This window comes from Schistocerca gregaria, chromosome 8 (genome assembly GCF_023897955.1).
Source record: "Schistocerca gregaria isolate iqSchGreg1 chromosome 8, iqSchGreg1.2, whole genome shotgun sequence".
Taxonomy (NCBI): Eukaryota; Metazoa; Arthropoda; class Insecta; order Orthoptera; family Acrididae; genus Schistocerca; species Schistocerca gregaria.
This window is the reverse complement of record NC_064927.1, coordinates 373,234,694-373,247,540: the sequence shown is the minus strand read 5'-3', so window position 1 is coordinate 373,247,540 and position 12,847 is coordinate 373,234,694. Positions and strand designations below refer to the sequence as shown.

Genomic DNA, 12,847 nt, shown 5'->3' with positions numbered 1-12,847 from the left:
TAGCGCTACAGGACACGCATTTGAGTGATTAATTTTGTATTTAAAACATTCATTTTTCAAGGTTTTTGAATTACAAAGAAAGTTTTCGTGATACATTTCATTCCATTGCTTTAATCTGTAACACCTGAGGGTATAATTACATTAATCCTCAGGGGGGTACACGCTTACTTTGTGTACCATGTGTTTGGCAAGCACAAGGAGCCCTAGCTAATATGGTATTTGCTTATACAACTTTATACATCGGTACCATATTTTTCTAACACATAAATTACACAGCTATCTGATCATTTAACTGAGAGAGACAAACATTTTTTTTCACTACATCAGTATGTTACATTTCACTGCACTCGTTTCTGTTGGTCGTAGTATATGGACAATATGTGAGAAGTAAGGACTGATAGTGTTTGCACGTGTGTTAATAATTCAGCAAGGGACTGGTTAACAGCATTACGGGTTCAAAGGACAATTCCAAAAACTTTGTGAGTGCACAAGTGGTGGTCTATGGACTTGCTATATTCTCCACAACACTCTTCGACGGTGATTGTGCACCTGCACAGTCGCAACAGATGGCTGCTAGCCATCTCTACAAGGACTACAGTGGGTCTACACCTTTGATGACTTACCAATACCATTGTTTCTACAAGGACTGCAGTGGGTCAGTACCTCTCGTGGCCCACCAATACCATACTCTCTACCAGGACCACAGTGCGTCTGCTCTGTGATGACATACCTACCAATATTCTTCAAAACTTCGACTGACTCTGCTGTGGGTTTGCTCTGTTGTGGCCCATTACCTGACTGCATGTCAAGAGTCAGCACTGTCTTTCCATTGGAAGGACAACACTACTTCTTCAAGACTGCGTGGAAATCCACTACTTCTGGCTGCATTCTCTTTACTGCTCAGACTTTGAGAAAAAAAAAACGCTGCAATTTTACTGTGATGAATGATTAGGACTGTCTTTATGGACTGTGAAAAAATTTTAGCTTTTGACGAACATTGTATCAATAAGTGTGTGCATTTGATATCTTTGTTATTGTAATTATGAAATTTTTTTTCAAATCTGTATTGGCCACCGCCCAAAACAATTTGTAAAATTTTTGTGGGGAACATGGGGGCTATGTAAGTAGGCTGTTTAGTTTTTTTTATTGGTAACGCCACATAGCGCTCTGGCTGTGCTTCGTGCAGTCTGTGTCTGGTTTCCATTGTTGTTGGCTATTGTAGTGTTGGGCAGTTGGCTGTTAACAGCCCGTAACGTTGCGCAGTTGGAGTTGAGCCGCCCGCAGTGGTGGATGTGGGGAAGTGAGATGGCGGATTTTTGAGAGCGGGTGATCTGGACGTGTGTCCATCAGAGACAGTACATTTGTAAGACTGGATGTCATGAACTGCTATATATATTATGACTTTTGAAAACTATTAAGGTAAATAAACTGTTTGTTCTCTATCAAAATCTTTCATTTGCTAACTATTCCTGTCAGTAGTTAGTGCCTTCAGTAGTTAGAATCTTTTATTTAGCTGGCAGTAGTGGCGCTCGCTGTATTGCAGTAGTTCGAGTAACGAAGATTTTTGTAAGTGATTTGTGAAAGGTATAGGTTAATGTTAGTCAGGGCCATTCTTTTGTACGGATTATTGAAAGTCAGCACTGAAAGACCTGAGTCGAAACAAGGCCCCCGGAGTAAACAACATGCCATTGGAACTACTGACGGCCTTGGGAGAGCCAGTCCTGACAAAACTCTACCAGCTGGTGAGCAAGATGTATGAGACAGGCGAAATACCCTCAGACGTCAAGAAGAATATAATAATTCCAATCCCAAAGAAAGCAGGTGTTGGCAGATGTGAAAATTACCAAACAATCAGTTTGATAAGTCACAGCTGCAAAATACTGTAGCTAATTTTGTACAGACGAATGGAAAAGCTAGTAGAAGCCGACCTCGGGGAAGATCAGTTTGGATTCCGTAGAAATGTTGGAACACGTGAGGCAATACTGACCCTACGACTTATATTAGAAGCTAGATTAAGGAAGGGAAACTTACGTTTCTAGCATATGTAGACTTAGAGAAAGCTTTTGACAATGTTGACTGCAATACTCTCAAATTCTAAAGGTGGCAGGGGTCAAATACAGGGAGCGAAAGGCTATTTACAATTCGTACAGAAACCAGATGGCAGTTATAAGAGTCGAGGGACATGAAAGGGAAGCAGTGGTTGGGAAGGGAGTGAGACAGGGTTGTAGTCTCTCCCCGATGTTATTCAAACTGTATTTTGAGCAAGCAGTAAAGGAAACAAAAGAAAAATTCGGAGTAGGTATTAAAATCCATGGAGAAGAAAAAAAACTTTGAGGTTCGCCGATGACATCGTAATTATGTCAGAGACAGCAAAGGACTTGGAAGAGCAGTTGAACGGAATGGATAGTGTCTGTAAAGGAGGATAAAAAATGAACATCAACAAAAGCAAAACGAGGATAATTGAATGTAGTCGAATTAAGTCGGGTGATGCTGAAGGAATTAAATTAGGAAAAAGGAGTTTTGCTATTTGGGGAGGAAAATAACTGACGATGGTCGAAGTAGAGAGGATATAAAATGTAGACTGGCAATGGCAAGGAAAGCGTTTCTGAAGAAGAGAAATTTGTTAACATCGAGAATAGATTTAAGTGTCAGGAAGTCATTTCTGAAAGTATTTGTATGGAGTGTAGCGATGAATGGAAGTGAAACATGGACGATAACTAGTGTGGACAAGAAGAGAATGGAAGCTTTCGAAATGTTGTGCTACAGAAGAATGTTGAAGATTAAATGGGTAGATCACATAACTAATGGGGAGGTATTGAATAGGATTGGGGAGAAGAGAAGTTTGTGGCACAACTTGACCAGAAGAAGGGATCGGTTAGTAGGACATGTTCTGAGGCAGCAAGGGATCACCAATTTAGTATTGGAGGGCAGCGTGGAGGGTAAAAATCGTAGAGGGAGACCAAGAGATGAATACACTAAGCAGATTCAGAAGGATGTAGGTTGCAGTAGGTACTGGGAGATGAAGAAGCTTGCACAGGACAGCGTAGCATGGAGAGCTGCATCAAACCAGTCTCAGGGCTGAAGACCACAACAACAAAACATTGAAAGTCAGATTGCATTGCGCTAAAAACATTGTGTGTCAGTTTAAGCACAGTCATGTATAATTTTTCTAAGGGGACGTTTCAACGTGAGGTATTAGACCATGTTTATACTGATCGGTGGATCGGCGAGGTGGCCCTATTAATTGGCCCGCCATGTTGCCGGATCTGACGGCGCCGGATATGGCATCGCCCGATTTCTTTCTGCGGGGATAGATAAAAATGAGGTGGAGCAGCAGTGTGTGTGTGTGTGTTTGAGGTTTACGGGCGCTAAACAGCGTGGTCATCAGCGCCCAAGCGCATAGAAACAGGAACACAGGCGGGTGGAGCAGCAAGTGCCAACAGCCGTGAAGACACGGTCGGTCACATCAGAAACGCCTGTGCTGACATTCCGCAGATATGCTTCTGTCATGTGTACGGTCATTTAAGAAGCAGATCACCAAGTGTATTCACGTTGGCTGTACCACGTTTGAACACTGACTCTAATTGGAAAACTAGAGAAGCCTTCGCCTAGAGCCACAAACACAGTGGCGCATCGAATAGTACCCTGTTCGATATGACAGAGGAATACAACATTGCGAACAGGATTTTGAAGCAGAAGTTATGAAATACTAGCCTGTCTTATCGTCGCAGCTTGGAGGTGGGATCGCACATGCCATTCTATACTCAAGGATCATTGAGTAACATGTCGGAAACTAAGATTGTGTTCCCATTTCTTTTCCTCCGATTATAGCGCCATCTGTGGCGAAACGAAGAAAATGCTTCTGGCAAAACGTATGTGGATTCTGCAGTAGAGTCGTAATCTGCTATAAAAAAAGGGAGTTCCTACTGAGGATTTTCAAGTTGCCACTTGCCACCCAAACACACGGTGAACTCTGTAGTTTACCATGAAGTCAAGTTGCCATTTATTTAACAAAACGCAGGCAATAATGTTATGGTATGGTAAAAAGCTTTATGGGTTTGAAGGAAATGTAAGAGGAATAGCAATTTAACAAAAAACTATTGAGAAACGAAATTTACGACGAGTATTTTTTATTTACAAAACAAGAAATGATACATGTAAGAAATGTTCAAGACTAGATTTATTCGAAACCCAAAGTCGGTACCTCATCATAAATTACACATATATCTGGCAGTGCTATTTCGCGCCTTCTCGTAAAAACATACAAAGTGCATATTAATGTTAAGGTGAAACTAATATATTTACTATAATATTTCCATAATCGTGTGTTAATTGCACAAGACTTAAGCTAAGTGTTGATAATTGTGTGCTTAAATGAAATAGTTCTCAGTTAATGTGTTCGTCGTTTCACATCTCTTTGATGCACACTAAGCACAGCAGATACTGAGAATGGGTAGTTGATAAACGAATAAAGTGCAGTAAAAAAGCATGATGCGCCATATCAAATTGTTATGAAACTTTCCAGATTCTCCGTGCTACATTGGTTGGCGACGAGCACTCGTGTATGCCTTTCTACCATCAATCGTATGAGTGACTAGAATGTCGAGATACCGAATGTTCAGCAAAGTAATCTAAAACAATAAATAAGAGACATCTCAGGGGAAAAAAGTTTGATGTGTTTACAGGAGCAGGCTTAACATTCACTGCTGCGAGTGGCCTTCAAAACATGAACGCAATATATCGTCATGTTCTGACCCTGTTTGCGATGGGGGCTGAGAGTCTGTGGTGGCTTGGCACCACTAGGATCAGAATTCTTCTTCATTCCTTCTTCGTTGTTTTCTTTCTCTTCTGTTCGTGTGGCGCAGAAGTTCTTGCGGTGATTAGCCTGTAGAGTGTCCTGACTGCCGCCACAGCGACTATAAGCACCAGGAGCGCTCCAGCCAGCAGCAGGGCAGCGACGTCCAGCAGGAGGTACTGGTACCAGCTGAGGTCGAGGGCGGCGCTGCGCAGGTGGGGGGCTCCCCGGTGCCTCAGCACGTACTCTGTCCAGTAGACGGCCGTCTCCACAGGGCTCTCTGGACGGTCCCAGAACAGGCGGGAGCGCAGCTTCGCGTTCTCACGGTACCTGCAAACAAAAACATCCCACATCTGGTATGAAAATTTACGCGGTTTCATGACTGAAGTTAAAGTTAATTGAGTAGAAGAAAGATTGCACAAAGCAGGAAAAGATAATACGCCAAAAATAAGACACAAAAAAATAGATCCAAAGAAACGCATTTCATTATACGAATCAGTGGTGTCTCTACTTTCGGAAATGTAAAGTTATGGACACCACGATAGTGAGGACGCCACATATTCATATAACTGATACACCTAGCTGGGAAATGGATCCACTTTCTTCAGTGTGGAGGCACAAATACGTCCGATCTCAAGTGGTAATCTTAAAGTAGCGAAAATGGAGTCAATGGATAGCGACTGCAGATAGATGGCGTTCAGTGGAAACGTGGATCAGTTGTGAGGCGTGCCGAATTACGCCACGCAGTTGTGGTAACGCTGTTCCCAGATGGCGTAGTGGTTAACGCACCTGCCTAGTAAGCAACAGATCCTGGTTTCGAATGCCGGTCAGGTACACATTTTCACTTGTCGCTGCTGATTCCACTTAATATCCCGCTACAGCTGACAACTGTGATGCCCATCAATTTAAGCCGGCCGCGGTGGTCTCGCAGTTCTAGGCGCGCAGTCCGGAACCATGCGACTGCTACGGTCGCAGGTTCGAATCCTGCCTCGGGCATGGATGTGTGTGATGTCCTTAGGTTAGTTAGGTTTAAGTAGTTCTAAGTTCTATGGGACTGATGACCACAGCAGTTGAGTCCCATAGTGCTCAGAGCCATTTTTGAACCCATCAATTTACAAAGTTTGAAACGCAGCTCCCCCCTCCACCCCCACCCCACCTGTCTCCTGCCTCTTCGCGCACCTGATGACGCCCCTACTCTTTCATCCTGCCCCCTCCCCTGCTGCAACTTGCTCTCCCCTCCTTCTTCATCCTCACAGGCCTCTCCCTTGGCAGGTCCCACCTAGCAGTTTTATTCTTCATCGTGTGTGCTTCAAGTGAGTTTAAAGTGTGTTGTTCTGGAGTGTTTTTAATATTGTGGCCCACTTTTAACCCATATGTGTGACTTCAGCTCTACGAATCGACAACTGTGTTTTTTAATTTATGTCGACTTTTTAAATTGTGCCCCCATGAACGTCTCCACGTCAGTGTGTTTTTACCTCCATTACTTCCCCTTACTCTGTTTTACGTCCCCTTTATACGTACCATTTTCTTCTTGTATCAGTTGTCATGTCACCTGGCTGAAGAGCGGCGGATTGTGCCACTGATGACCCTCCCCTGCCCATACGGGGCAGGGGAATGAAATCACAATAAAGAAAAAAAATGAAACTCAGATAAAGACATGTCATTTCGGGGTTATACAAGCAACATCGATACTTCGAGGAACAAAAGAGTGTTCACAGTAATGTATGATGCTCTCGACATTATCTATCGACACCATTAGATTTGAATTGAATACCTGTGGAAACTTAGTCACAGGGGCGGAAAGGGTCTAGGTATGGAGGATTCGTGCGATCATTTCAAAGACCCACTGTAGACTACTAGGTCATGAGATCAAGTTAGTGATCCATTTGCTGAACTGTTTCCTGTTCCCAGGATCAAACCATTGTTCTACTGTGGAGTTTTTGCTTGTGTGAAAGATGCATATCGCAGACAAGGATTCAAACCAGTATCCTTGTATTTTACAGGACAAGTTTTCACCAAATTATCTACGCAGTCACGATTCGCCGTTCCATATCTACTTTCCATCCGTTAATGTCGTCCTCTTACAGATAAACTGGATGTTAGCTTACACATTACCAACTTCATTATTTTGACAGTGATATCTTTCACTTTTCTCCGCAGCGTCTTCCATATGTAACTACTTTTCTAGATATTTTCAAATCCTCTCACCTTGTGTTTACTTTATTGTAATTGTCAGCTTGACTCCAATTGGTAAACTCGCTATTCTGTTGTTCCATCACATGGACGTCTCTTCTGCTCGGTATATCCATCTATACTTTAATATACGCTGATGAACCAGAACATTATGACCACCCACAGCCGGTATGTCCATCTTGGCGCGGATAACAGCGGCGACGCGTCAGCGCATTGAAGCAACGAGGCCTTGACAGGTCGCTAGAGGGAGTTGGTATGACCTCTGCACATAGAAGTCATCGAAGTCCCGTAAGCTTTGGGAGGGAGGCGTTAAGCTCTGACGCTATGTTGACTGATATCCAAGATATCTATTATCGGATTCAGATCTGATCAGTGAAGGTGGGGGGGGGGGGGGGGGGAGCAGCACATCAACTAGAACTCGAACCGCACACATCGCACTCCTCGCCTTGTGATATGGCGCATTATCTTGTTGAAAAATGCCACTGCCGTCGGAATACATGATCATCGTTAAGAGGTGTACGTGGTCTGTAAACATTGTACGATACTCCCTGGCCGTTATGGTGCCTTGCACGCACTCCATAGAACTCTCGGATGCCCACGTGAGTGTTCCTCATAGCTCAAATGGCTCTGAGCACTATGGGACTAGATCTTAGAACTACTTAAACCTAACTAACGACATCACACACATCCATCCCCGAGGCAGGATTTGAACCTACGACCGTAGCGGTCGCGCGATTCCAGACTGAAGCGCCTAGAAACGTTCGGCCACAGCTTCCGGCTTCGTCAGAGCGTAATGGAGCGCCGCCAGCTTATCGACGTCCCGCAGCACTGGCGTCAAGGAGCTGTTTCCCTGGAAGACGGCGGATTCGCAGCATCCTACAGGCATGATGAAGAAGATATCGGATTCATCAGGCCATGTAACGCTCTGCCACTGCGACAACATTCAGAGCCGATGGTCACTTGCCCATTACAGTCGTAGTTTCCTATGTCGTAGTGTTAACATTGTCACATGCATGGGTTGCCGGCTGCTGAGGCCCAACGTTGCGTGGGTTCGGTGCAGTGTGTGTTGAGACACACTTGTACTATGGCCAGCATTAAAGTCTGATGTTAGTTTGCAGACAGCTCGTCGCCCGTCCTATTTTAAGAGACTGCCCAGCCTATGACGTCCGAAATCTGTCATGACGGGTGGTCGTCCAACCTCGTGATGTTTTGACTTCGTTTCACCTTGGTTTCAACACGTGTTTACGACACTCACCACAGAACTGCTAAGTCGTGTATCTTCCAAAACGCTCGTGCCGAGTCTCCGGGCCATCACATCCGCCCCTTGGTCGAACTCAGATTGATCACACACCTTTCTCATTCTACATACGGACAACATGCTCACTGTGTGTGTGTGTGGGTGTGTGTGGGTCTGTGTTTATGTGTATGTGTGTGTGTGACTAGCAGTCATTTCTCGCCAGGTGACGCTGCTGTCGCCTGGACAGATTTATATCAATAGTAAGTAAGTGGTCATAGTGTTCTGGCTGATCAGCGTATATCTTCTTCCTGTTTATGTATTACTTATAACTGTTACACATTTATGTTCAGAGTGGCATATAATACGATTTAAGGAATATAAGTGTAGTTATCTTTAATACGTGGCATCTTACTATGTGCACATCTGTGTTTCAGTTGCTTTTTCTCTGAGTCGAACAGTCTCCCCACAATCTTTACGACCTGATATTTTCTGCGAGATCCAAACTGCATCTCTAAGTGGACTACATCTGTCGGAAGGCAACCGTTTTGAGTCCACGCATCCACACTTCAGCACTGGCCTGCTGCCCATTGTAAAATAAGAATTAATGGTTTGCTCTTCCCATATATACTTGGATATATAATATTTCTTCCTTTCATATTTACTTACCGTTTAGAGTAAGTATTTCATTTATGTTACAATTGCGCTGTCAAAGATGGCATCTGGTCAGGTTCTGCATCTTACTCTCCAGGTGCTATATCGTTTTTCGAGGTTTTTCACCATTTCACCAGTACAGTGTTCACATGTTCTCTTTGACGACGGTTATAGTTTGACGAGGTCCTTGCGAGGCGAAAAATACTGAAGTAAATGAATTAATACCGTATAACATCTACATTTTTGGTTCTATTCATCTGTAAATATTAACTTTGTTTTAGTACCAGGCAGATAGCGAGGGCATCTTGTTGTGCACCACACTTGTATGTATGAGGGTATTTCGACGTCCCACAACTGGCATGGGCAACAATTTTTCGATTAAGTGTCATAGATCTCCAGTTTTATTAGTTTGAGCGAAAGATCGAGATGAGTAAAGGCGGAAGCAGAACCGCTATTGAAAACACACGGAGGAGAAAATGAAGATATGCTTGCAGATCCTATCCCAGCAGTGCGACCATATGTATGTCACAATGGTACAGCAGACGCTGAATCACAAAAAGTAGTAGCAGGCCACTCGGAACTGAGGATGTCTCCAAGCGATGGCGGTAGTTCCAGCAAATAGGAAAATCAGTCGGCGAATGTCGAAAATAAGTGACAAGCACCAAGTCACGGAACTAGTAGTCAATATCGAACTGTAAATAGTGGTCTTAGACTGTCACGATAACAGTTAGTCATGGGAAAACACCGCAATAACATCGAAGACGGGAGGTGAACCAAGACGCTTGAAGACAGCAGTGCTGCCTGGATGTTCCAGAGCTGAGAGCCAGGAAGAATTAAACATTACGCAAAGACATCTTTATTCCATTCCGGTGGTCAAGAGACTTAGGTAATAGAGTACCGAAAATACTGGACGTCTTTGTACTTGTGTCAGATAATAGAAGAACAACGTCAGTCTACGCTTGTGTCAGTTAGTGAGCTAATACCGGTGCTTCTGACAAAGCAGAGTAATTAAAACAACAGAGTGAGATACGTATATTCCCTATCGGCAGGTAAGCAGAACGAGTTAGGAGGCAGCACTCATCTCTAGAGCTAGGAACCAATGTTGTTAAAGTAATCAGAACTGTTAACTGTAACGCAACTGTCTCTTAAAGGAGTTAGGCAAGCGGGCCGAAGAGAAAAAGCCGCTGCAGGACGCCTCTCCGAGTAAGATATGAGGGGCAGTCAAATGGAAATCAAACACCCGTCACCACTCGATGAGACAGTTGCCCCACTGTTCCCATGTTTCGGTATTGTCACAGCAGTGGTGAAAGGCATAGTAATACATCATAGTTACACGCAGTTGTTGGCCGTCCACTTGTTATAGTATGATTTGGCCAGCACCAACGATTCGGCTATCCTTCAGACACCTGTGTAGCAGACAGGGGCTGCATTCTTCGTCCACTTATCACACAGTCCTAGGAGATTAGGTGGAAACAGAGCTGTAAAACTACCGTAGGCTAAAGTAGACTTCATAATTGAGAGTAGACTAGGGTAGTTTTCCTAGTGGTGTTGGTCAGTTACGATCGTAACCGAGTTACCTGCACGTTAGGTGTGTCGCAGCATATCAGGTGTTACCTCATTTCAGTTGCTTTGTTTGCGTACTCGATTAGTGTCTTACTAGATTTCATTAGAAACCGAAAGCGGTGAACCATATAGAAACTGTAGATATGTAAAAGGCTGCGTAACTCATTGGACATTTTTGTTCACACAGTTTCCTCCTGTCCGTTACTAAACCAGTGCTACAGCGAAAACGAAATTATCAATGTTTCATTGAGGTTTCATTCGAAGGTCAATGAGTTGTAACGTCAAACAGAGGGATGTTGTAGTAAAAGCAAAAAGCAATATATTTTTACCATGCAGAACTGGAAAACGTAATTTCCTCTGACAACGTATCACTTCAATATTTCGTCGAGTCTGTATAAAACATTTTTCCGATATTCGTAAACAACTACTGCAATAATCAATAATAACAGGAAACACTTTCCTTTGGTCATGGTGAAGAACGCTCCATTCAGTACGAAACAACAATAATTACATAAATTTTTTATATTTGTGTATATAAACTTTACTTGCATCAGAACTAACTACTTTGGATGCATAAAATCGCTAAAGATACGCAATCAGCTAACTTTTATTACCTATAAAATGCAATTTATATTTTGTAAGGATGTAAAATACGCAATGGTTTAATAATGAACGATGTGCAGTTCTAATTATGTGCAAACAAAGAGAGATCATCGGCTCCTAGTCTCTCATTTATGTTTCTCTCCCTACCAATGCTGCCAACACTACAGGTAATCCTAGGATTTACATCATTTTTTTTTGGGTACCAAAACTATCCAACAGTGGTTTTGGTAGAGCGCAACTCTACATGGGAGCAAGTTCCTCGAGCGTTGAACCACAATCGGAAGAAGGCTATACGTCAGCGATTTTGGCTGGGAAATGCTGAAACATTCTGAGTACAGGCAGGATCTTTCACCGTGTGATTCTGGCATCTTTGACAGCCTGAAGAAAGACACCCGTGGACGCCGGATTTAGTCGGATGAGGGAGTGCTAGAGTGGGCGAGGTTGAGAATCCCTCACCAGCCGACCGCGTTCTACGAAACTGAAATTGATCATCACCTCTCCCAGTGTGATAAATGTCTTAACGCGTGTGGTGAATGGATCCATTCCATGGTCCCGTTGTGTAGGGTGTTTCGCTTTCATTCGACTGCCCCTCATATATATGGAAAATAAACCATTGAACTATTTAAGCATAACCTGTTTGAAATTCAGAACACTTCCTAGTCTGATAATAGCCCTTCCCGTTCTTCTCACCTTTCCTGTTAATGAGGAAGCTTTAACTCTCTCCCTCTTACTATTATGATACGAAGAAGCCATCCCACAACAAACTGTTGCCTATGACATCAACTAAGGGGAAGGCTGCAGATTGTTACCCACAAAATATGAAATAAGGTTTACATAACAAATAAAATAAGCAGAGTAACTCACACTGGGTTGTTCAAAACTTCATAAATAGCCCACTCCACGGACTGGGCAGTCAAGTTTTGCAGATCTAGTACGATGCCGTATCCGAAGTTGGCGATTCTGCGGGCATTGTAGCTCTGTTCAGCTCCAACTGGTATTCCGATAACGGGCACACCCCGAGCGGTCGCTTCCAAACTGCTCTGCAGTCCTCCGTGGGAGATGAAGAGCTGTACGTTTTTGTGAGCTGAAACACAACCATCATCACTGTGAAACACATAGGTTAGTTGCAAAACATCATGGAGGCAGTTTGCACTAATGTGCATGGGTAGGTAAACGATAGTCTTTTCAGCACCAACCACACACAGTAGGTAGTAGAAAAGGAAAGTAGAAAAAATTAAACTAAAATCCGTCCGGACAGGTCTCCGAAGACCCAACAGTACTGACCGACCGCCATGTCATTCTCGCCCCATAGGTGTCAGTGGATGCGGAGGTGGAGGGATGTGAGGTCAGCACTCCGATCTCCCGGCTGTTGTCAGTTCTTGTGACCGAAGCCGCTACTTCTCAACCAAGTAACTCCTCAATTTGCCTCACAAGGGCTGAGTGCACTCCGTTTGGCAACAGCGTTCGGCAGACCCGACGGCCACCCATCCAAGTTCGAGCCAAGCCCGACAGCGCTTAACTTCGGTGATCTGATGGGCACCAATGTTACCACTGTCACAAGACTGTTGGCGTAGGCAGGAGAAACGGCGTCTAAATTCCGAATATAAAGACAGTTTATGCCGTTGACTTCTCATTGAGTAATCACATTTGAACGTTGTAGTTTGTTTCAGGGCCGTATTAAACGTAATATAAGAATTTGAAGACAAAAGGCTTGTGATCTGTTAAGACTGATTTTATCGTTCAACGAGATTGCGCCTCGCGTTGCTAGGTCTCTCAAAGTGTAATGCCAATACGTAATCGATTGG

At 43.7% G+C, this 12,847-nt stretch overlaps 1 protein-coding gene across 1 annotated transcript in view; it reads right to left on the bottom strand.

Annotated features, from left to right (window-relative positions):
• Positions 1–4,098: 4,098 nt before the first annotated feature.
• LOC126284499 (UDP-glycosyltransferase UGT5-like) overlaps positions 4,099–12,847 on the bottom strand; it is a 59,196-nt gene continuing 50,447 nt past the window's right edge. The window contains exons 5-6 of the mRNA XM_049983471.1: positions 11,907–12,126; positions 4,099–5,125 (exon numbers count right to left, since the gene is read on the bottom strand). Of these exons, the coding sequence (XP_049839428.1) occupies positions 4,819–5,125; positions 11,907–12,126 (527 nt within the window). The 3' untranslated portion in view covers positions 4,099–4,818. The remainder of the gene's footprint in view (positions 5,126–11,906; positions 12,127–12,847) is intronic.